Source organism: Petromyzon marinus, chromosome 2 (assembly GCF_048934315.1).
Source record: "Petromyzon marinus isolate PM22_M1 ecotype Great Lakes invasive population chromosome 2, UKy_Petmar_22M1.pri1.0, whole genome shotgun sequence".
Taxonomy (NCBI): domain Eukaryota; kingdom Metazoa; phylum Chordata; class Hyperoartia; order Petromyzontiformes; family Petromyzontidae; genus Petromyzon; species Petromyzon marinus.
Genome location: NC_133668.1, coordinates 14,555,342 through 14,579,204, shown reverse-complemented (window position 1 = coordinate 14,579,204; position 23,863 = coordinate 14,555,342). Strand labels below are relative to the sequence as shown.

The 23,863-nt window shown below is 43.3% G+C and overlaps 1 protein-coding gene across 11 annotated transcripts in view; it reads right to left on the bottom strand.

Annotated features, from left to right (window-relative positions):
- Positions 1-23,863, bottom strand: part of LOC116946776 (cAMP-regulated phosphoprotein 21-like) — a 77,397-nt gene that overhangs the window by 23,543 nt on the left and 29,991 nt on the right. For 9 of the 11 annotated variants that reach the window (XM_032961952.2, XM_076070259.1, XM_032962006.2 and 6 more), the window contains 19 exons: positions 23,155-23,244; positions 21,873-22,014; positions 18,188-18,266; positions 15,653-15,712; positions 15,391-15,531; positions 14,668-14,779; positions 14,175-14,270; positions 13,961-13,998; positions 13,766-13,822; positions 13,170-13,405; positions 12,203-12,436; positions 11,245-11,438; positions 10,043-10,180; positions 9,007-9,291; positions 8,408-8,510; positions 6,685-6,881; positions 6,094-6,245; positions 4,964-5,070; positions 3,963-4,172 (listed from right to left, as the gene is read on the bottom strand). In XM_032961952.2, coding sequence (XP_032817843.2) covers positions 3,963-4,172; positions 4,964-5,070; positions 6,094-6,245; positions 6,685-6,881; positions 8,408-8,510; positions 9,007-9,291; positions 10,043-10,180; positions 11,245-11,438; positions 12,203-12,436; positions 13,170-13,405; positions 13,766-13,822; positions 13,961-13,998; positions 14,175-14,270; positions 14,668-14,779; positions 15,391-15,531; positions 15,653-15,712; positions 18,188-18,266; positions 21,873-22,014; positions 23,155-23,244 — 2,671 coding nt within the window. The remainder of the gene's footprint in view (positions 1-3,962; positions 4,173-4,963; positions 5,071-6,093; positions 6,246-6,684; positions 6,882-8,407; positions 8,511-9,006; positions 9,292-10,042; positions 10,181-11,244; positions 11,439-12,202; positions 12,437-13,169; positions 13,406-13,765; positions 13,823-13,960; positions 13,999-14,174; positions 14,271-14,667; positions 14,780-15,390; positions 15,532-15,652; positions 15,713-18,187; positions 18,267-21,872; positions 22,015-23,154; positions 23,245-23,863) is intronic. The other 2 variants (XM_032961992.2, XM_032961984.2) reach the window with 2 other exon arrangements.

Here is a 23,863-nt window from a genome sequence, read left to right as displayed (position 1 = left end):
CTGTCCTTGCCGCTCTGGTACGAAACGCTGTACTCCCCATGAAGAGTCTCGGCCCTTCGTCATGTCCGCAGTTGAGACGCTTCCAGGTGAAACGGGGGTTCTCCCTGCCGATTGTGTGTTGTGCCTCCCACCTTCGGTGTGGTTGCGCGAACAATTTTCAGATGACTCTTTGACCTCCTTGCGGCAATTGCCCGTACCGGCCGCGGGTGATTCTGATTCTATTAAGTCGGGTCAATTTTTGGTTCACGAGGGGTTGTTGATGTGGCAGGATGACACGACGCGCCGGCTCCGATTGGTTGTGCCGGATTCTCTACGTGCGGGTTTGATCCGCTCATTGCATAGTGAGCACCTTTTCCATCTTGGCATTCAGAAAACGTTGCTCACTCCGCAGAGGGATTATTATATGGCCTGGCATGATGTCTGACTTCCGAAGTGCACTTTGATCGTGCACCGAGTGTGCCCGGAGGAAATCGCCCCTGCAACGTTATATTCTGTCCTTGCAATCCATTTCGGTCACGCGCATTAATGAATTGGTTGCCTTGGATGTGTTGGGTTCGTTCCCTGTTACACCTCGCGGGAATAAATTTATTCTCGTCGGTGTTGAATATTTTTCTCGTTGGCCTGTGGCTTGGCCCCTGCCAGATCAATCGGCTTTATCCATCGTTGATGCTTTTGTGAATGGCTACGTGATGGATAAAGGGGCGCCGGAAAAGTTGCTCACCGATCAGGGTAAGAACGTTTCTTCCAAGTTTTTGCGTGATGTTTGCAGTGCCTTGGGGACCAGCAAGATTAGTAAATCTCGCCACCATCCTCAGGCGGATGGTATGGTTGAGCGGTTGAATCGTACTTTGTCCGCCATGCTATGCCAAACAGTCAATGAGCGGCAGCTTGACTGGGATTTGCAGATACCCAGTGTCCTCTCTGCTTACCGGATGGCGCCACACGCTTCTACGGGGTATTCTCTGTTCTTCCTCATGTACGGGAGGGAGAATGTGCCACCTGTTCATGTTCAATTGGGTTCTTCGGTTATGCCTCCTAAGACGACTCTTCCCGATCATGTTCAAGAGTTCCTTAGACGGGTTTCTGAGGCGCGGGAGATTGCCAGGTTGAATACCTCCAGGACCCAGGCACGAAATGAACGTTATGCGCGGAGATCCAAAGGTGACATGCCATGGTCTGTTGGGGACGAGGCATGGCTTCATTGCCCGCAGGTGCCCGTTGGCACCTCTTCTAAGCTCCACAAACCATGGCAGGGCCCGGTGACGATTGTTGAGGTTTTGCGTCCGCAGTGTGTTCGCATTCGTCACGGCCGCCGGCGTTGGTTTGTTCACCCGTCGCGATTGAAGCCGTTTGTTGCTACTGTTGGGCCATCGTCATCTCCAGATTCCGGGTTCCCAGTGCCTGACGTGTCCAACCGGCCTGCTACCCCTGTGCGAGGTGATCCTCCTAAGTTTGTTTCTTTACCGCCCACAGCGCCCTTGAGTGAGACGGCAGGACCGGTGGACGCCCTTATCCTGCCATGCCCACCTACTTTGGATCCGGCTGTGTCTCCCCCTACTGGACCGCTGCTTCCACCTGGGGGTGTTCCTGCGTTGGTTCCGCCTCAGGCAGATGGCCCGGCTAGGCGAACACACTCAAAGACGTTGCGGTTTTCTTGATGGACTTTGGTCTCTCACGTGCGTGTCCTTTTTCCTATTCAGCATTGTTGTCGTTACGTGTTGATTGTTGGGGCATCCCGTATTCTTTTGTTATTCCAACCTTGTTGGGTTCTATGCTCATTTGCTGATGGCGCTCCGTATTACGTTTTTATCCTTCCTTAGCCGGGACGGCTCGATTTTTTCATCACGGGGGGGGGGGGGGGGGGGGGGGGTGGTGATGTAATAAGAGAGCGCCATCTCCTGCATTATTGTGGGGGTTACATTTACAGATTGATACAGTCCACGTATTATCCATTGTAGGGATTCTCTCTGGGGGAAAGGTGAATGGGCGGATCGAGCAGAGAAGCCTCTGGAACGTTCTCGAAGGTTCCAGGGGGGGCGTGGCCAGAGGCGGGGCTTAGCCTCCGAGGAGTGAATATAAGCAGGGGGTACAGCAACATTAGGGGTCGGTGTTTGAAAATCAAAGAGGAGCTCCCCGCCGCTGCTGCCCCGCCATCTCCACCTGCCACGTGGCGGCTCGACCTCCAGACGCTCCATAGCGCGCCACCAGCCAGCGGTGCGTTAGCGAGCGGGGTGAGTGCCACGTGGCGCGGGGCAGCGCAGCCACGAGAGCGGGTCGACATCCGCGGAGAGAGAGAAGTGGCTGTACCGAAGATTTAATAAATACCTTGAAGTTACGTACTGTGTCGGAGCCACTTATTACACAGGTAATGATCAAATGTGATTTTTTTAATGAGATGGAACAGCAATGGCCTAAGCTTGTGCAAAGCATGAAACAAATAGAAGCAAAACGTTACAAGGATATGTAAGCCAGCGCAAACACACCTTTGTGATCCAATCACTTCAAGGTAGGGTTGGTGGGTGATGCAGGGATTATGCGTACAAACCACCTGATAGTGAGGTTCCTCTAGGTAGTAGTCCAAGTAGGTTGTTATTTTAGAGTGTGGATTCTCTGGGTACTCAGATTTTGTCCCACATAAACACACAAACACCTCATAATTAATGGGTTACATATCCCAAAACAGGGTATCATGAAAAATTATTGAAACCAAGCTTTCCTGACTAAATAATCATGTTATTTTATGCACAACTTACATTAATTATATGCAGCAAATGAGGGTGACACATTTCTATCAAAACACTAACTCTCATGTAAAACAAGACTACCTGGGTTCATGCTGCTTTGTATTATTTTCTGTAGTTCGTTCAAATCGGTCAGCGGCTGCTTATTCGCATTATTTTATATTGTTTATAACGTATTCAGGAGTGGAAGTTGGCTTGTTTATTAATTTATCATCCTGTTCGACCTTCATAAAGGACACACAAGCCCACGGGATATGGAAATGTAGTTTCTGCAGCAGACAGGTTTCATCTAACCCTCTCCCTGAGGATGCCTCTACCTGGTTGAGAGTTTTTGTGCAGTACAACTCATCACGAGCTGCAGAAATGCAAGCAGCAATCGAAGCTAACGTGTCATATGGATTTAAAATGGATTTTACACCTTCAAAGACAAGATACACCCGCTTATCTTGAGCAGAAAAAAAACAGCCCACTCTGATGAGGAATACCTCAATAGTTTTAATGTTATGAAATTTGCAACAAAACATTCTCTGCATTACAAATGTTTACGGTGATGTGTACACTTTACACACAGTGCGCGCACCTACGTCTCTGATTCTGTGGCATCAATTGTGTTCTGCTAAAATCGAGACATTTTACGCTGGATTAGTTGTTGTGTAAGAACGCCTGTGCTTTGACTTGCTTAAGAGTGCGCCTTGTGCCATAAAGTATTGCAAGAACCATGAGATACAAACTACCCCAATAAAAACAAGTGAAGTAACAGTATTTACTGAATTACTCTGCATTAACATTCACCTAACATGCATTACATAGCAGCACATTTACTTAAATATAACATCGAAGACAAGAGCTTTATTTACCAATTTACCTCAAATAAGTCTGAAGACACTTCTCTCAAGCGGGTCTTACATAGGATATTTGGCCAACTCTCTGCCAAGTATTCTGTGTGGGATGAAACTTGAATACCTGTAGAAATCCCACTCATATAATGGGACTACTCAACAATATGCATAGGTAGGTGAACAAAACTCTGAAATGTCTTAACTTCACGGCCATGCAGGCGGGTGTCACGCACGTGATCTAGGAACAATATATTGCAAATTGGGGCCCTAACGGCTGCCATGTGCCTGGCTGAGCGGATTGAACGAGCTCGAAGGTCCTCTATTCAGAAAGGACGTCCTCTGACACGGGCACGCTGGGCCACTGACCGCGGCATGCGCGCACCTGGCACGAGGGTGAGCGCCGTGGGCGGGGACTTAGAGCCCATGTGCGATGCCGGCGCGGCAGTAGGTGGGCCTCCAGAGAGTCCCGCTGGAACGTGGCTTGCGGACGGGCCCCTGTGAGCCTGCGCCAGCCCATGGTGATGATGTTGATGCTGCTGGTGCTGCTGCACGAGTGGTGAGGGCGGCCGTTGTCCTTGTACGTAGCCGAACACTGGGCGTGCAAGGCAGACATTAAACAAACATGCACACGCAGCAGACATTTCATTAATCAACACCCTGCTGTTCAATGGAAATTCAAAAATCTACACTCAGAGCTAGAACAGGTGCCAGAATGCTGTTGTTTTAGTTTGTGATCGACCTGATTTGTAAATGCTTTATCGTGTTTAAGACATTTTTCAGAATTTTCCCCTTTAATTTCACTGTTACCATTCATTGGAATGAGTAGTTTATGTAATAAATGGATCCATTCTTCAGAATCCTTGGCCTCAATAGCTTAGCTAACACTTAGGAGCTTGGTCTGAATAATTCCCAGTAGACCAGAGGAGATGGAACATCAAACCCATTTTAATGCTAAAACAAGTTCTAAACAAGTGGTCATAACAGAATTGGTAATAACTGAAAGCAGAATGCAGTGGTCATATAGTCAGCCTGAGAACCAGGTTGACTCATAAAATGTATGGCTATGATCACCAAAACCCCAAGGTTAGAAGGAAAAATGTACATGCCATTATCGACTCCCTGCTGACAAACACAAGGTATTTTGCCACACACAAAGACTGGAGAGAACGTCAGGTATCGTGCGGGTAGAACCTGAAAGAGTGCTGGAAAGAACATTCCTTTCGGTAATGTAAACAAGGCACAGAGTTGATGAAGTCAGTCCAGACCGGACTGACCTGCTGAAAACCATTGCCCCTAGACACATGCAGCTAATGATGAGCAAGGCACGTATTCTCTGGTGTACAATGGTGGCACTGTGCAGTGGCTGTGACGCCAAGGTCTCACCTGCGTAGTGCTGCCCGTGCGGGGGTTGGGAGGCGGCGGGGGACTGAGTTCTTGGAAACTGCAGCTGCTCCATGCCAGGGGGCTGCAGGTAGCCTAGAACTGAACCACTGGTGGCCGATTATCACGACACAAATTAACACCAGAATGTGCAGGGTAAGCATATGCTATTTGGCAAAAGGCCATTAAAACAGACTTAGAAAATGAAACTAAATTAAAAAGGTAGGGAAGTCTGATTAACTAGACAGCAGAAAATAATTTAATCTATTGTTTGATTAGCCTTCGAAATATATTTTTTCCAAGTAGTATTTGTTTTGAATAAATCCATGACTTTGACTAAGATGACAATTACTTGAGACTATACGATTATTTTGCAAGACAGACCATGATCCAGATTTCTAGATTGACAAATAAACAGACACGCTCCTTGTATGACTTGAACTGATTACATTTGTCACACTAAAAACAATAGGCTGCGATGAAGATGTCAAAACGGTGGTCTTGGCACCTTGGCCACAGCAATTGAGATCTTCACAGTTATAAGTATAACGAACGTTACAGGTCAAGTATAAGGAACATTATAAAGTCTTTTTACATCTGTGGGTAAAGCCACACAAGCACATGAGGTTAAACATCTTATCTATGCATCCTGGCTAAACATAAAAAAATGCATTCATCACACAAGATGAATTAGGTGCATTCTTTACATAACACATGTGGGTGGTCTCCTCCATTGTGATTAAAGGTCATGATATAAATAAAGCAGAAAACACCAGGAAGGTAGAATAAAGATTATGCCACCAATTGCGCTGAAGATGGTATCTAAAAGCATTCATGTGGCCGATTTTGCTAAGAAAAAAAAAACACAGCATCTGAGACTGATAATAATGCATGAAGTCCAGGTGGATAATGTTATTTACTGCAGATTTTATAATGTTAAAGGACATATCACGAATTGAAAGTGCACCAGAACATACATTTGCACCTTGACAAAGGTGGTAATTAGGCTGAACATCACGCCTACAGTGGAATAATGCCGACACAAAAAGGCCTCCCACGAAGCTTCCTGAGCGTCGGGCAGAGAAAGCTAGAGAAGTGGGTATACGCCAACTGGCATCGTGTTTGCAGTGTACCTTAGATTGCTCTGCAGGGCCGGCTGGCCCATGCTGCAGAACATGGGAGGCATGGTGCCGTGGGGCTGTCCACTGAGAAGCACGGGCTGCTGGTACTGCTGTTGAGGGGGAGGGGGTGGGGGCACGGGCCCCAAGGGGGCAGCCTGAGCCATCTGATTAAACATCATGAAAAAGGGAAGCAGAGAACGCACACAATTAATGCAAATTGTGTGAACCCTTGAATCTGGCACACATCTTGGAAATGTATTACCCTCAATAATGCACTATCTACATATATATTTTTAAGATATGTGTTAAAGACACTTTTAAACGTAAATACGTCATTACCACATTATTTCTTATATAATAATTGGCAAAACCATCGATTGTATGCGATGACCAATCAAATTACTTTAGAACTGACATGACAAGCCATCCAACATGTGTACTACAGTGCCATTTACATTAGAAACCATTTCGCATCTCACTGGACATTAAGCAAGTTCTTAAATCGTATCTGAAAATACAAAGAACTGTAATCTGTAGTCATGCCGATGAGCAAGGCCTCTACTGCCACCTAGTGAGCGAGCAGCGTAGATCAAGCCGCCTTACGTGATACGCCGACATGGGAGGGTAGTGGCTCATCATTCCTTGCAAGGTGCTGCCAACGGGCCCCTGCACTGGACTTCCCAGGGCCCCAGGCATGGGGTGCGCCAGGCCTCCCTGCTGCCCCGGCATCATGCCCTGGCCCGGCGGTGGCTGCATGCTCACGTAGGCAGGCTGTGGCACCGCACTCATGGGCTGATAACCTGCGCGCGTCCACAACGGGCGAGCGGCGTCAACGGCTGGGCACGTTTCAGGGCGAGCCAGGCTAGCGCCAAACATACTTCAGTAGTTACGCTATTAGACTTTTCTTCTGTCATATATGAAAGCAGGCAATTATAGAATTTTAATCATTTATGTACCATAACTGTTGTATTTTAGTTTCAACATTTTTGACGTGTAAATGGCATTTTAAAACAAGGTTTTTGTCATATTTTAGTTATGTTTCTGTAATGTTTAATTATTATATTATGATTTTTCTTGCAAACAATGCCCTCGGCTCCCATATTTTTTTATATTTTTAGTCATCTCAGTTCTGTGTTGCAAGAGACTCTCTCCCAATGGGCTCTTATATTGGAACATTTGTTTCAGATCTATGTATCCACTACAGTTCCTTTAATATAGTTTCGGAAATATAAATTCTACCTGGTATTCTTGGAATTCAATCCACACAACATACATCATATATATTCAAATAAAACAGCCATTAAAAACGCATTGGTAAAATTCAACGGTAGCCTACCAATAAAAGCAAGCACATGGTATGATAAAATGTCTATCGAGTCTAACAAAGATAGGCTCACTGAATTGTATTTTATGTGTGGAGGAGCTACTCATTTGCTTCAACACAGTACCCCCCCTGGGCGATGCTGTGCACTGCTGCACTGTGGGCTGCCAGGGAAAGAGACCGGTTCACTGTGAGAGGACAGGGCTCATCACTCCCAGGCAGCGTTGCGGCCTCCTCCTCAGGCACCCCCGGCCGCACGGCTCTGCTGCATCCCCGCGTGTGTGCTTGTGTGCGTGCACTGAACGTGCCACCCCTGTCTATGATGGAGGATTCCGGACCAAAAGCTGCTGCTGCCCAAATGTGTGGCATCATCACTCACCTTTGCACCGAAGCTGCTGCTCCATGCCTGCCTTTTGGCAGAAGCAAAGGCTTTATGAGAACGAGGGCAAATGCATCAGTTAGACGATGCTGCCTCAGTGCTTCTTGAAGTGCGTTTAGAGCGCCTATCCAATGTGAACATACCCTTCAGTTAGGAATAGGGTTAATATTCTCTGGACTACCCCACTGTGATATATTATTAAACCGAAATTCATGAGTTTCTCCATATATATTATGTACATGTGCAACTGGTAATGAATGGAGTAAATCAGTGGATATCTTACACCAACTCCTATCCAAACACATTGCTTCTATGACCATTCAATATGAGCCCATGCGTCTCTCGTAAGAGACTTATCTAAATTAATGCATCAATTACCACTTTCGGATGCAGATGAACAGATAAACAATTCACATTCAAATAACATGATCTGTGGACCCAAAAAACGCTGCATCATGGCCCAATTTGTATGTGTTGTGGTAAGGGTATCCTGGCTCCTGTAATCTTATGGCATACACTGCTGAGCATTTACACTACATCCAGGCACACGGCTCTGGGACAATGAGTGGGTGGGGATACAAAATTCGAGCAAGTTGGTTTGTGTCTGTGTGTGTGCGTGGCCTCACTCGGCTGCTGGCCGCGAGAACCACTATACTGCATGGTAGCTCCACCCCGGTACTGCTGCCCCGGTGGAGGATATGGGGATGGAGGGCAGAAGTAAACGGTCATCTGCATGGAACGACAACAGCCGTCAAGATTGGTTAGAAGCGACCTAGACGTAAAGAGTTAATGGACAGGAAATATAAAATACACCCATGCATTTGAAGATTGAGGTCACATGCGTTAGTGGTGAATGATATGATTAAAATGTTTCAAATACCTTTTTGGAGATGAATGCATCTTGGCTTAAATGTAAAACACGCTGGTAAAAATTGTATCGTGTTTTAACAGTTGCAAAGAAAAACTCTAATTGCAAAAACAATTTAACTTAGAATTGGGATTCTTGGCCTTACAGGGGCATCATTGAGACTGAGAAATTCAAGATTTGGTGGCTGCACCTGTTTACAAACAACAAACTAGTCAAACAAAATTACATTTAAACTGCAGACAATTGAGACTTGTATACCGAGACTGGTCAACTTTGCAATGATTGTAATCACAACGCAACTCTCACACATGCATTTATGCACACACACACCCATGCATATGGCACGTGGTACCGCACCTGACCATGCTGCTGGGCTTGCCCATAGCTCTGCTGCTGCTGGAGGCCTGGCTGCTGCCCAGTACTGCCCTGCCCTGTGGGTCCTGCTGACGCTCCCATGTGGAAACCCCCTTGGTGCAGCAGGCCTGAGATGCCAGACACTCCGATGTAGGCAGGCTGCTGGGAGCCCTGCACCATGACGGGGCACATGGCCGCGTGGCCGTGCGGCTGCATGGCATCCAGCGTGTCACCCGACGTCTGACGATTCAGGCTTATTTGGCCAAAGTGTGGGCCCAGCTCCTCTGGCTGCAGGGTGGTAGAGAATAAGAAAAGGTGAGCGTTGTTGAGGTGGGTAGTACCTTCATTCACATATTATAAAGCAGTAATTCTCAAAGGTTTTGGATCCACGGGCAACCCAAAAAAAAGTCAAGAACCACCATGCAGTAGAAATATGGTGTTTTGCAAAAATAAATCGTATCCGTAACAGTTCCACGGACCACTTCCCACAGCCATGTGGATCACGAGTGGTCTGAAGACCACAAGGTTGGGAAACCACTGCCATATTTGCTTCACAAGCATAGACAGTTGATGGCAATACAGCAACAAGTGAAATTTAATTAGTACACATTTAATGTTGAATGACCTTTGTAATAGACCCAAGAAGAAACAATAAACATGATAAACATGTTATTATATAAAACCTAGAAGTAAATCAAGCTCAGAATATCCCATTTTAGTGATAGTTTTATCATGTTGTCTTCTGCGGGATAGGCATGAATGCGTGGAATACTACAGGCATTCAGGATTTCAGCCAAAAGCACAGCAAGAGACGGGGGGATGGGTGAGTGGCATGAGGTGGACAGCATCGCTCCTGGCCAAGGGTTGGGTGTTGAATTAATGAAAGCCATGAGCACAGTCGCACAAACAATACCCATACCCTTAGCAAACATGAAGAATTTGAGCATCAATTAACAGTCAGCAACTTTAGCTACGCTCTCGTGCCCCCTTCTGCACCATCGTGATGGAATACCGAACCCCGGGAATATTGAGGCTTTACCGTGTGGTACTGCTGCTGCTGCTGGGTGTGAAGTACAGGCATTAGCGGCTGCGTGGGGGCCGCAGGGTGGTGGGTGGCTGTGCTGGGAGCGTAGGATGCCAGTGGGTATGAGCCAGGCTGGGACGCGAGTGCCACGCACTGGGCAGCAGGGACGTGTGGGCAAGAACAGGACATCACAGATTGCACCAGTAGCAGTGATGTAATCATATTTTCATTTATCCAAGAAGTAGATGACTGCAGAGAAAGACACAACCTAAAAAACAGGCCTTACGTTGCAGCTATGTACTTCAGCTGTGGATCCCAAGCTGTGTGACATGAGTTTGTAATTGAGAAAACAGACTTAAATGTTGAAGGGAAGCGTGTCATTATGTACGTATGTTAAACTTCTTTCGCACCGTACATACCAACTGTGCTAAAGAAATTATGGTATTTTCGTAGTATTTCTGTGATGTCATTCCCATATAGTTTAATTTAAGATGAATGCAGTAACATCACTTGAGCAGTAAAGCCAGAGTGCCTGATATTATATATCTTTTTCTAATGAAGCTAAAGCCAGTTTCGCGTCGGACAGCCCAGGAGACACAAAGCCGAGTTACGCATCGACAAGTTGAGAACTCTTTGATTTTTCCAGATTGATTTCTTATAAGCAGAATGCACCTACAGCTGAGCTACTGGGACAGCTGAGTAAACATAAGGTTTTTAACAGATTAAGGTCAAAGTTAGCATCTGTTTGGCTTCAACAGAAGGCATCAATCATCCAGCAAAGTCTAGTTGCGAGCCACGTTTTTATCTCCATGGTTAAACACGTTATAACGTACCATACTATAATTTGGTGGGAGAGCTGCGCCAGTTTATTGTGTGTGTATGGAGAGTGGTGGCCTAGTGGTTAGCACACTCCACTATGAACCTGATGACCTGAGTTCAATTTTCTACCAGTGAACATCAGTGGCGAGAGACATCAGAAACGGTACTGGGCCACCTCTAGGTTGATTCAGATATGAATGAGTACCTGGTACGGTGTGTAAATACCAGCAATAGGGAGAATTAGATGGCCAGGTGTGGCCTCATGTGCCATGCAGCGTTTCCTAGGTAACATCACTTGCCTTAATCGTCGATAAGGTTCTACGGGGAATCTGTGTCGTTGTGTATGTGGGATTATGTATTTGTGTGCCTTAGCCTGAGTGCAGATAAATATTCCTCACCTGTGCGGCCTGGTGGGGGAGTTGCTGTCGCTGCTGTGGATTTGGTCGTTGGTGGAGCAACTGCTGGCAGGTACCAGGCCCCACCATCTGTGTGGCTATCTGCTGCTGCTGCTGCTGCTGCTGCGGTTGCTGTACCTGCCCGGTGGGAGGGTTGTACACTGCCAGGGACCCATCCGCATTCAGCAGCGGCTGCCCTGTTGGAGCAAACAGCGGGTTCAGTGAAATGGATCGCAGAACAAGTCCAGCAAGCCTGGCAATCCTATCGTAAGAAATATCAAACCTCTCAAACACAGTAGCAGTTAGAGTTGGCAAGTGCCCACTTAGTCAAAAGTCCATGGATGATGCATTATAAAATAGACATGTAATTTTACTACCTATTCATTATATATGTTATAGAAATGGTTGATGGATTATACAGAAATGTATTTGAACTGTAATTATGTTTTGCTTATGACAAATTGTATGGTGATGGTGCAATAATTGCAAACTTAAACTTGATAACATTTAAAATACATTACAAAAATTATATGCAAGTCTGTCTTTGTGACATTTATTTAATTTGTATGTTATGTTAATTATATTGGGGATTTTTAATGTAATTTTCAAAACCAAAGCTAGCTATTGCAGTCATTGGCTTTTGGAATTTTGTGAAAGGTTCTATTTACAAAATGAATGAACTTCACAGGTGAAGCACGGAGCAAACACACCTAATCACTGTCATCATTAACACTAATTTATAACATAAATAAAATGTATCAGACAAACAATTAAGACTATAGTCGTTATTCACAGCAAAGATAGGAGAGACAAGGCCTTGACCACAATTCACAACGAGGTGCCATAAAAACACTAGGAAGACACTGCAGTGGTTGTGTTCTTTGCCCATGTACTGCTACCAAAGCAGTTTCTAAGTTCTCATTTTGAAGCCGGTGTGTAAGGGAGGTGTGTAAGGGCCTACCTGTCTGTGGGTTTATGAGAATGCTGCCGGGTGGAATGCCGGCTGAGTCCAGGTGCAACAGGTAATAGCTGGGGCCGCTGGCGGCGGGCGGGCCCATCCCAACGGCCATCCCTCCCGAGCCAACGAGGCCACTGGGCATGGGGCCTGGGACACTGGGGGCGGCTGTGGTGGATGTCTCGGCAGGGCGAGCAAGCGAGCCTGAGGATGACCCCACACTGCTGGATGACTCAGAGCCTGAGGGATGAGTGGGGAGGGAAATTGAGACATGCTGCAAGGTTAGGCTGTGTTTTACAGTAGTTCTCATACTACTATAATGAGTCAACAATGTGTGTCCCGAGCGTGACATCACTCCACGAGGCCCACCCCCCCGCGTGATGTCACCCCACATGAGGCCCACCCCCCCTCATTAATATTCATGAGCGGGTGGATTTTTACACTCCCGCAGATCGAGCGGAAATTCGCTTTAAATTTTACGTTTCTTTACTGAAAATTAATTAAATAATAACACTACGCAGCCGTTTCTTTACAGAAAGTGACGGTAAAAAATAAATATACGCAGCACAGTGCTATATCCGTACGTGACGTCACTGCAAAAGAGGCACCCCCCCCCCGTCATTAATAATCATGAGCGGGTGAATCACACAAGAAAACGTAAATGTACATGTTTAATATTTCAGCTTCTGTCCTAGGACGGGCAAACAAGCTAGTTTGAAACTTGTTAGCCTTAGACTAATTAACATATTCCTTTATTCATTCGGAAAGCATTTCTGAGTCTCAATACTCATTTACATTTGGGTGCTGTTTGCATTGCTTGGCCAAATATATTTCTCCTGTGGGAGGAAAATGAAATGCCCAGAGTGATAACCCCACAAATACAAAGTGATAATACTCAACAAACTTGAGTCTTACGAAGTGACATGAAGAAAAGAGAAAAACAATCACTTTACATTTGAGAAGAGAATATTACCGGTTTTGGAGAGCCGTCCCACAGAGCTCTTGTTGCTGCTCGAGGTGCTGTCCCCGCGTACCAGCACTGAGATGCCGCCGAAGCTACTGGCCTTGGTGACAGCTGGCCGTGACAGCCGGTGGCCCGAGCTCTCCGAGTCTGTGCTGCTCCAGGGCCGGGGCTCCGAGGGCCTCAACTCCGTGTCAGTGCTGCTCTGTCGCCCCCCGTTGGAGAGCCGCCCGCTGTCCTTCCGGCTTCTGTTTCGGGAGCACGGACACACGCCAACACTGGGTTTTCGCCGACAATGACTGAACCACTATGGCCGATGGCGTCATCACAACGATGATCTCCGATGCTTTTCATGATCCAAAAATTAGTCACAATAATTGATAATTTTTTGCATGACACAATCAAGAATGCACATTTCTGTTTACATACTTCAAGATTCTTGCAGCAAGCTTTGATTCACATCCACGACTTTTGACAATACATTATTTAACAGGGTGAAGTACATGGCAGTCAAATACAAGCGGCGTTTTACAATGGGAGCATGCAGCATGCGTGCAGGACAGTTACGTGCACTACGCAAAGCACCGCCAAGAAAAGTGGTCTAGTACCTAAACATTTGCCGCCGTTTGTGAGTGCTATTAGGGGTGCTGCCATCCTCCTGGATTCTGTTGGTGTTATTAAACAGAATTAGGTGCATCATTACAGTTGTCATTTCAGAGGTTAGGAGTCGGGTTACAGCAGTTAAATAACGAGCCAACGGGTAAGAGAAACATGAACAGTCGTCATTAAAGGCGGACGCTCACCTGATTTCAATCTGAGGAGTGTCTTGCGCAGATATGGCCTAGGAAGAGACAAAAAAAATGTGCATGTTATCCCTGGAACTCAACGACAAAGGTATGTGTGCAGGTGTTTTTAATGTTTTAATTCTGAGAGCGCTGCAACGCGATGACAAATGTGCGACGAGGTATTGTCGCAAATTGCTGTTGTGCAGGCATGCAAGCGAGTGCGAGCGCTCACATCCTGAGCGAAGATTCTCTCTCGGGCACGCTGGTACTCCTCTTCCCGCTCCTCAATTGACTTGCTGCGCCGCTCGCCCTGCAGCAGCCGGATGCGCTGAGGTGTGTGGAATACGGCACGAAAAGCAGTGGGGCCCATACAATTGCATAAAACATTTTGGGTTTGTCAAAGAAACATGGTCAGACATTTGGAAGATGCAGACATGTCTATTTGGAGTCACCTCCCATAAGTCACTACTCTGCATGTTGTTGTCTCAAAAACAATGGGAGCATGTGACACAACCTTAAAGCTGTGTGTATATTTTTAATCGAGTGATTTACACAGCCAGCAACATGTTTTGTTACCAGCCTAGAGACTATACAAAAATCAATATAAAATTTTTGGTCATTGGTCAATCTGACTTTCTACAAAATGGAAGGAAATAATTAATACAAAAAAATCTCAGTGCATCAAAACTGGCTGTGTGTCCATTGTCACAGACAAGTGTGCTCACCTGCATGTCATCTTTGTCCAAGCTGGAGTTGTCCCTCTTTAGAATGAAACGCTTCTGAGCTTCATCACACGGACCATCATCTTTAAAATGCTCGGAAAACCTCTGCTCAGGGCTGTAAGGGAGCAGGGCCAATAGGTTCTTAGGTTAAAAATAGAGTAGCTTTAAACAAAATACTTTGGGTCGGGTTGAATGTGGCAAGATGATGACAAAATGGAAGTGTGTGGTAACCCTGGAAACATGGACTTGAATCTGAATAAAAGCTGGTGTTTTAAGGCGTACATAAATGAAAAACTTGTGACCTATAATAATATTAGAATAAAGTATTGTAATTCTTATACAACAGAATAATAATTCAATGATCATCAGTGCTATGGAGAACATGAAAATATGAATTAGGTAATAATGTATTCTCTGCCAATTCCAAAGTGGTTGTCCTATGGAAAACGTTCTTTGCCATAGCAACGTTGTATTTTTTTGCACTGGCACAGGGCCATCTGATGGAGATGAGAACAACCCGAACCTCGTTTGAGCACGGCACCACTATATAACTTTACAGCTGACTTGATTTACCATGAGTGCCGGCTCATAATGGTCACAACCATGAACTATTTTGATTGTGCTTGTAAAACAGCCAATGCACCTCAACGTGCTCTCATAATCGCCAGGAAATACGGACACAAGAAACAAAAGGGCAGACCAGTGGTGCCGTGATTGTTCACCCACATGCGCGTGCTGGGCGTCTTGTTCACCACCACGGCCTTGCCCGTCTGGTCCACGTTGTGGTCCATCCCGAAGTAGGCAGCTACACGGTGCACGAGCATGCGGTGGTACGACGTCATCGGTGGGAATTTCCTATAGTGTTGCCTGAAAGAGATGGTGCGGTATGATGCTGGGCACTTGGACCTGAGCTCATACATGAACCACCACATTCCGCATTGTAGAACTCATTCCCTCTGGCGAACTCTTGTCAGCGAGGTCAACCTACTTGTTGTCTTGTACGAAGTCGGTGAGCTCTTGCTCCATCTTCAGAAGCATCATTCTGTCTCTGCGAGGTAAAAAAAAGAAAGCATGTGGATAACAAAAAGATACAACAAAAATGTTATATTATGAAGCTCAAATGTGTGTGGAATATCTGTCTGCACTCCTAACCCCTAATGCTAGCCCAAAATAATTCATTTGACACCACACCATGAATATTGACGTAGCAGAGAAACTACACAAGTTCCCTGTTCATTGCTGTTGGACACCAGAGCATTTGTCTGGAGTTTCCCGACTCTTGGCAGCCTCATGCCACTTTCTTATAAAAACATTATATCGGCCTTGTCTTGGATAAATATGCCATTTCCACAAAGGAAACGTGTTACTTAAAAGAAAAAACATTACTTGACCTTCACAATTATAATTACTCATTTATCAATGATCTCTTTCACTTACTTCATTCAAAGCCGTCTCACTAAATTGTGTGGAATAAAAGTCGTTGTTTGGAAGTCCTGAATGTGATCATCATTGTACTGTGCACATATTTTATACGGCAAGGTCAATCCAAGGACAGAAAAAGTCTGCCAGTAATTCTCTAATGATTCAGGTTTCAAAATAATATTCAGGGTGCTTCAATTTTTTTTTTACACTTCAGAGAATTTGCAATCATACCACAATAAATGTGCCTCCGGGCTCTGGAGACCACCTGGAGAAGATTCCAGGCACGTGTTGACAATGATGGCGAACAAGTGGAGACTGACTTTTTGAAGCTATTCACATACATTTGTCATCATGTTACAGTGTATCATTCGTTCTTTTTCCATTAATAACGATGGTCCCATATAAGTGTTAAAATTTACTGAAGAGGCTATTATTGCGCAACATATTTAAATAAAATATTCAAATTTTGATTTAAAGCTTTTGTGACTGCAGTAATTCATATTCTTAGCTCTTTCGGTAAAGTCACGTTGAAGGGAAACAATAAAATAAATATAAAACAATAAAAATTCTCACGACGTTTCGACCATAACACAAACGGTCGTCACCTGATGACGACCGTTTGTGTTATGGTCGAAACGTCGTGAGAACACAAACGGTCGTCACCTGATGACGACCGTTTGTGTTATGGTCGAAACGTCGTGAGAATTTTTATTGTTTAATATATATTTTATTGTTTCCCTTCAACGTGACTTTACTGAAAGAGCTAAGAATATAAAATATTCAACTTTATTCTCAACTAGTTCATAAAGCCTGACTTCGCCAGGCAAAAGTATTTTTTTTTACCTGATACGATTTTTTCAATTTTTCATCGATGATCATACACGAATAACAACTGAAAACTTTAATGTTTACGCAAACAAAAAACCACTAAAATGTTTTACTCGATTCAACTTCTTATAATTAAAGACGAAACTCATCATAAACCGCTCAATTTAAAGATTCCGTTCTTTTTTTATGCAAAAGAACAAAATGAATCAAATTAATACTCTATGAGGGGAAATTCCTATATTTTACTGATTTAAAATGATACAGATTTGAACATCATAAAATGCATATTTTTTCATTCAAAACCACTTAAATCCGAAGTATCTCAAAAACAATAAAATATAGAACAATGGTTCTTACCTTAATTTTAATTGCTCTTTAACGTTCGATCAAACGAAAAAACCCCGCAATCTTATACTTTTTACGGTTTCTGAATGACACGCACAAAGCTGTTTATGGGGCACTTAAAATCGAGATTTGGGGGTCTTAAAATAAAAAATAAAATCTCGGATTTTCAGATATTTCCTGTTGTTTGTGTCCTAAAGGCTACCAATGTACCACATTGCAGTGTTCTACCTTGTCGGGAAGTACCCGAGAGGTTTTTGAGACAGATGAAGATCTTTATATAGATATAAGATATTGAAGTAACTTTATTTCAACAAATTGCAGCATGCAGAATATAAAGCACCAATTTATTTTTTTCATCCACAAATTGCAGTGCAGTAATTATTTTTTAAAGGGCACCATACAGAATGCACGAGTCAACTGCTGACATACACATACTGATCTCAGAATTAGTACATGTGCGAATCTCCTCGTGCATACCAATTAGCGCAGCAGTTGCACTGGCGCACTGAACACTTGACAAAATGCGCAGGGCTCGCGCTCCGCTACCGCTGTACGCACACTGCTCGCTCCACCAGCTGCTCGCAGCCGATCCAGCACAACGCGGTCTCGGGAGGACGGGAGAGAAATGAGAGCTTGCTGCAAGCACCCCCAGTAATTCAGTCAAGTCTGACGCGACCTACATAGCGGTACATTCGCAGCACGCAACCACTAAAGAGCTGCCTTGCGCTTAATCACAGCATGGCGACTCTTTAAATTTACAAAATGAAGCCCATTTTCTTTCCTGCGTTGTCCATCCCCGACGGCTGTTCTGGAACACGTACGAGGATTTAGTGAAGAGCGCAGCAGAAAGAGGCTCTTATAAATAACGGCGTGCCTGATTGCATGCCACAGCTTCATGGCCTAGAATGACAGTGCAAGTGCAGTGGACCTGGGGTTGTTTCTGAGCGTGTTCACCAAGAACTCGTGCACGTCCACACCCGTTGAGTCAGTGTAGTCCTGGCTAGAATCTGCAAAGATTGCGATCACCACCCGTCAGCATTAATAGGCAGCTGTTAACAGTGCAAAAAAAAAAGATTTTGTAATGCCCACTGCACGACAACTAAATCAAAGGGCAACTATGTGAATTACATAATGCAAAAAAAATATTACAGCTTAAATAGCGCCTTTGATACAAACCCATGGCTGTACAAATACATTTAGTTATTTAAACGAATTGAAATAAAAAGTATGTGTAACATCAATTTTAATGGCAATAAGCAAGAACGATGCATTAAGAATGAATTATCGCTACAGCCTTCTCAAGTTGCTGTCAATAGAGCTGCAAAATCACAATCATTCAAGTACACATTCTAAAAAACATGGTCAAAGTAAACAAATCACAACTGATATAAAAACAATAAAAAATCTCACTACTGTCTTCATTAACAATGCCTTGCAGTACAAAAATAAACACATTATCTGGCTACGGTGTTAGACAGTGTGGAGAGTGGATTCTATTCTACTATGTTTGTTGTATAAGGCAGTCTTCATTGCAAAGCTGTTTTCTGTTGGATATTCGTACACCACTGTCACTTTAATTTTATTTGTTACATTTCATTTTCTTTAACCCACGTATTTCTTTACAACAGTGGACCAATAAAAGGGCTGCAAATGTTCATGTACATATTTTCCATAAACAAGCCACTGAGGAACAAAAACTTTTAAATCTCTACATAATTGGGTCAGGATGAAGAAGCTGCAGCTCACAGCCCCTGCGAGCTGCAGCTGAAACACGTGCGAGCATCACATGCAGTGCACGAACATCGCCCACACACAGGAAATTAGATGTCCATCTAATTTAATTGGGATGCCTCCGCAGGCAGGGGTAGAACCAGTGACCATTGTGCCGGCATTGTGGCCATAAATTTACAAATTGTCACACGTAGGTGCCTTTACATCACCCTTCACCTGGCAATGGGCCAGTGCCGGAAGTGGCTCTTATGTAAGCAGTAACTTACTGTAAGTGGGGGCGGCTTCAATTCTGACATTCAAATTTATTCTCATTTAGCCTTTGCAGAGAATTCTGCATAAGTTACAGCAAGATACGGCAATGTTTAAAAATACATGGAGAGATGCAGCAGTGTGAGGTTTAATCACATCAATTAACCATAAAAATATAAACACCGCCATTTGTCGTAAAAAGAGAAAGCTCCTGGACTAGTTGGAATAACTGTGGACATCAAAGAAGGAAGACAAGTTGGTGGAACAAATCAGCATACTTATTTCCCAAATGTTTATCAAGAAATTAATTACCTCAATCATAGACTGACATTTCAGTCTTATTTAAGAAGGGCATTAAAATTGACTGTTATAAATTCCAAACCTATTAGTCTATTATCACACAAAGATAAAATGTTCATGAAAATTAGAGTGAATTAAATAATGGTCAATTTAAAGGTCAACCAACTACGGCAGAAAACTGGTATTCGACAAGGGTGTTCTACCACTGACCACATCAATATTTCCCATCAGATTATAGAAAAGACTAATAACAAAAAATATTCTGCCTATGTGTGCAGTATAAAAGGCAATTAATGCAGTGGAGAATTATGAAGTCATTCAAGTTGTCACAAACCAAATCTATTATAATAAATATATATAAAAATTATCAACACTGACACTGCAATAACAAAACTCAATCGAAATGAATCAGGCAAGGAGAATACCTCTCACCAAGGGGATTCACAACAACGCTGGCAAATGTTTCAAAAAAATTATAAAAATAAAGACGTAATGGTAAAAGGTGAAAGTATTAATCATCGCAGTTTGCTTACACCATAGTCATAACAATCAAGGGTATTGCACCTCAGGAAAGGATGTAATTATCATAAAGAAAACTGCAAAGTGGAGCTAAAGATAATGTGCAAGTTATCTGGATAAAAATAAATAATTGGTTGGAAGGATGCAACTGCAAAACACAACAAAGTATTATATCAAGGCAATTATCGAAAGCAGAAGATACATCACTCTACAAAGAGGTAAGAGAGAGCAGAATGGAGTGATTTTGGAAAATGAAACCGGATAAACAAAAGTAACAAACCAATTTGCTGAAAGAAAAATGTTTAAAATTAGTGCACATTCCCTGCGATAACAAATACATTGAAAACCTAGACTATGACAAAAAAATGGAATGCAAGTTGAAAATTACACAAAAGAGATAAGGTACTATGCATGGTGAGAACAGAAAGAGGAACACATGGATCAGAGAACAAATGGAAATAAGAGACATTCTGCTGATTTAAAATTATTGGGCTTGGGTAAGATATGCCTCGAGAAGAGATGATAGCCAAATGATGATACTACCGGTGACAGAATGGAGCCAAAGGATGGAACACGTTTGAGAGTATAACTACCATGGAGATAGAGCGATGAGATCAGTTTGTATAAAGGAGGTAGATGAATTGTGGCAACACAGGAGTGTAAAAAATATCAACGTGGTGAGGCTTTCATTCAGCAGTGGACAGATAATGGTCGATGAAGATGATGCGATATAACAATTTCCACAACCAACTGGAACTTGAGTCTCTTTGGATCATTAGTAAGCTCGATCATCAAAGCTTCATAAAATGTAATTTGATTTTAACAGTGGATTATGTCAAGGGATGTTCAAACGTGAAATATTAAATTCGTCACACATTGATTGCCTTTTTCGCATAGCACAATTTAAATTTCCATATTACATTTTAGGCTTATTGACAACCTTTCCATTTTTGTACTTTGAAAATTCAGTATGTAATTTCTAGCCTTGAATGTTCCTTCCATGTTATAGCACCACTAATTCTAATGTATGGTGAAAATAAGAATTACTAATTGGTGAATATAAATGTAAGCGTTCTAGAAAATGATATGGAGCCAACCGTACCAATTTCCCCCATTTGAATGTTAGATTTCAATAATAAAAAAAATAAAGTACCCTTCTGTAAAATATGTTGCTACATTATACTCTCTTCTGTAAATTGTAATTGGTTAAAATATATGTAAAATATACTTGCATTATGTACCAATATAATTGTTTAAATGCTTTAATTACTTTTAATTTTTCAAAATTATTGCTTTCATAGTTCGGACCGTTGCAGTGCCCTTAACACCTGCATTTATCCATGTTTCCCATAGGCCTCCTTTCCCAGATGTATGTTTTCTCAAAGGGTTCTCATCTGGCTTAATTAAAGTTTATTTAAGATTTCAGAAAAAAATACTCTACAGACACTACAAATATACATTCGTGGAATATTCCATATGGAATGCAATAGCAAGGGAGCAAAGGTAGCTTGGGAAAGTTTAAACCCCAGCAATGGATTGAGAATGGTCAAAGACAGTAATAATAGTACAGACCCGTACCTTCCTGCCAGAAACGATGAATACAAACACTCAACTCACAAATGAGCCAACTTTGCCCGTTCATTTGTCAATATACACAGCCTACATGTAAAGTTGAACACACACACTATGGCCCTGTGGATGAGGGCTTGCATGCAAAAAAAAATACAGAATGATCAGTGTGAAATTAAAGAGAGAATTAAGACACTTGTCAAGTTATGTCTTTTAAGTGTATGACAGTGAGCCATGAGACTTGCCTCGGGAGAGTACTTTCTGTGCCTTGGGAGCCGCCTTCTCGGGTTTGTCACTCAGAGCCTTCTCTGCTAGTTTCTCCTTGCCGGAGCCCTCCTTGCATGGCCTCTCTTCTTCTTTCCTGTTTCTGTTGTCTAACTGAGGCTCCTGAAATAATGTCATTGCTTATGTTAAGATTGGTCCTCTGAATGCCAGCAACGATGACCAAAGAACACGCAAACCACGCAGGGTAATGGGAAATTCTTCCCTTTCATTCTCAAAGATTCAGGGCCCCGCGAGTTAATATAAGTAAAACATGATAAAGGTGCTGGAGCTGAGCAGACAGGTTATTACTGTGATGAGCAAGCAGAGCAGGCAAGTAAAAAATTGCTTGTGGTAGTTGTCGGCATATTAAGAGTAGCACATAAAACTATACCTGGACAACCTGTTGGGACAATCGGGGTCTGATGAAGGATTGGTGGAGGCAATCGAGGGTGACCAGAAACTCCTTGGAAGACCACAAACTCAGACTTAATGCAACCATCGGCATGTTTCTCTACCCTCTCCCCTCTTTGTTTATTTGAGTGATGAATTAGTATGTGTATGTAAATGAGTTAATTTAGTAATACATATGTGATTGTGGAAGGATCTTCCTGTTGAATTAATTGCTATTTAAAGGTACCGATTCGGATGCCAGTTTAAAAACTGTCCATCAATAAACATTTAAAAGTTTAATTATTATCAGGTCCATGCTATTAAGCGGAGTCTCCAAATGTGTATTGCAGTGATTCCTGTATTTCTCAAATGGAGATAAAGAATTTAGTCATGAATATGTATGTTAAATTTAGTCATGACATTTCCATAGTCTCTATATAGCCAAAAACGTCACCTATTATATATTTTTCCTTTTAAAGAAGTATTATTGACAAATGTGTTGAGTTTTTAGCTTGTGCATGGACACATTATGAGATGGCCACTGGAAGCACCAGAGGGTTGCTTTGTTGAGGTGTTTGTGTGAGATTGGTTGTGTGGTGTTTTTTATGTTGTTTATGTGCAATACACTATGCTCTATGTCAGTTGCCTCTGGGAAAGTCCGAAGTAATGAGGAGCTCTGGATAGCTAGTCACAAGAACAGACATGATCCCGGAGTCCCTCGGTAGTTCAGTAAGAAGCTTACAATGGCCAATTCCTGCAGCATGCTGGGCATGCGAAGGTGTTCATGACTGAGGAACATGCCACCACCGTAGGAAAACAGGCTGGACTGTAGCACGGAGCAGTATTGCGTGAGAGCGCATACGAATTGTGCACCTGGCTCTCTTGGCCGTCGCCGTCCACCAGGGGAGGAGACGGTTCGTCACACACCGCCAGGCTCCGCACCAGCTTCATCTTGACGCCCGACTGCGGCAGACAAGAAGTAATATACAGCAGAGGAGACAGGACGATCCCTACCAAGACGATGCTAAATGCTGGAACCCTTTGCCAAGTGTACAGGGTATAAACGTCTGAAAGCAGACAGGATGACTTTGCAGGTTTTGTTTATCTAAAGTCAAACTCGGGCTCATTCTATTGTTCCAGGGACTGAAATTAAGCACCTGAGCCAGGACTTGGTTAATGGTTTTGAGGCTCTGTCTGGCGCAAATGTGGATTGCAGTGATTCCTGTATGTCTCAAATAGAGATAAAGAATTCAGTCATGAATATTTGTTAAATTTAGTCATGACATTTCTAAAGTGAGCTTTATTGGTCAAAATTGTATTTATACATTGGTACATCAATGATATCTTGTTGTGTTTTGAAGTGGTAATATTGGTGGATTTTAACTTTGCAGATCGTTTTTTCTGTGCATGTATTCTTTATACACAGCAAAAACAATGATTCAAAATTTCGTGAATCATAGAGTCTAAAACTAAGATTTCAGTGCCACAAAATATTAATTAAACATAATTATGGCCTCCTGCCCCATCAATCTGAAAAAATGGTTACGAGTTAGATGTTATGACCAAGTCACCGATGGACTGG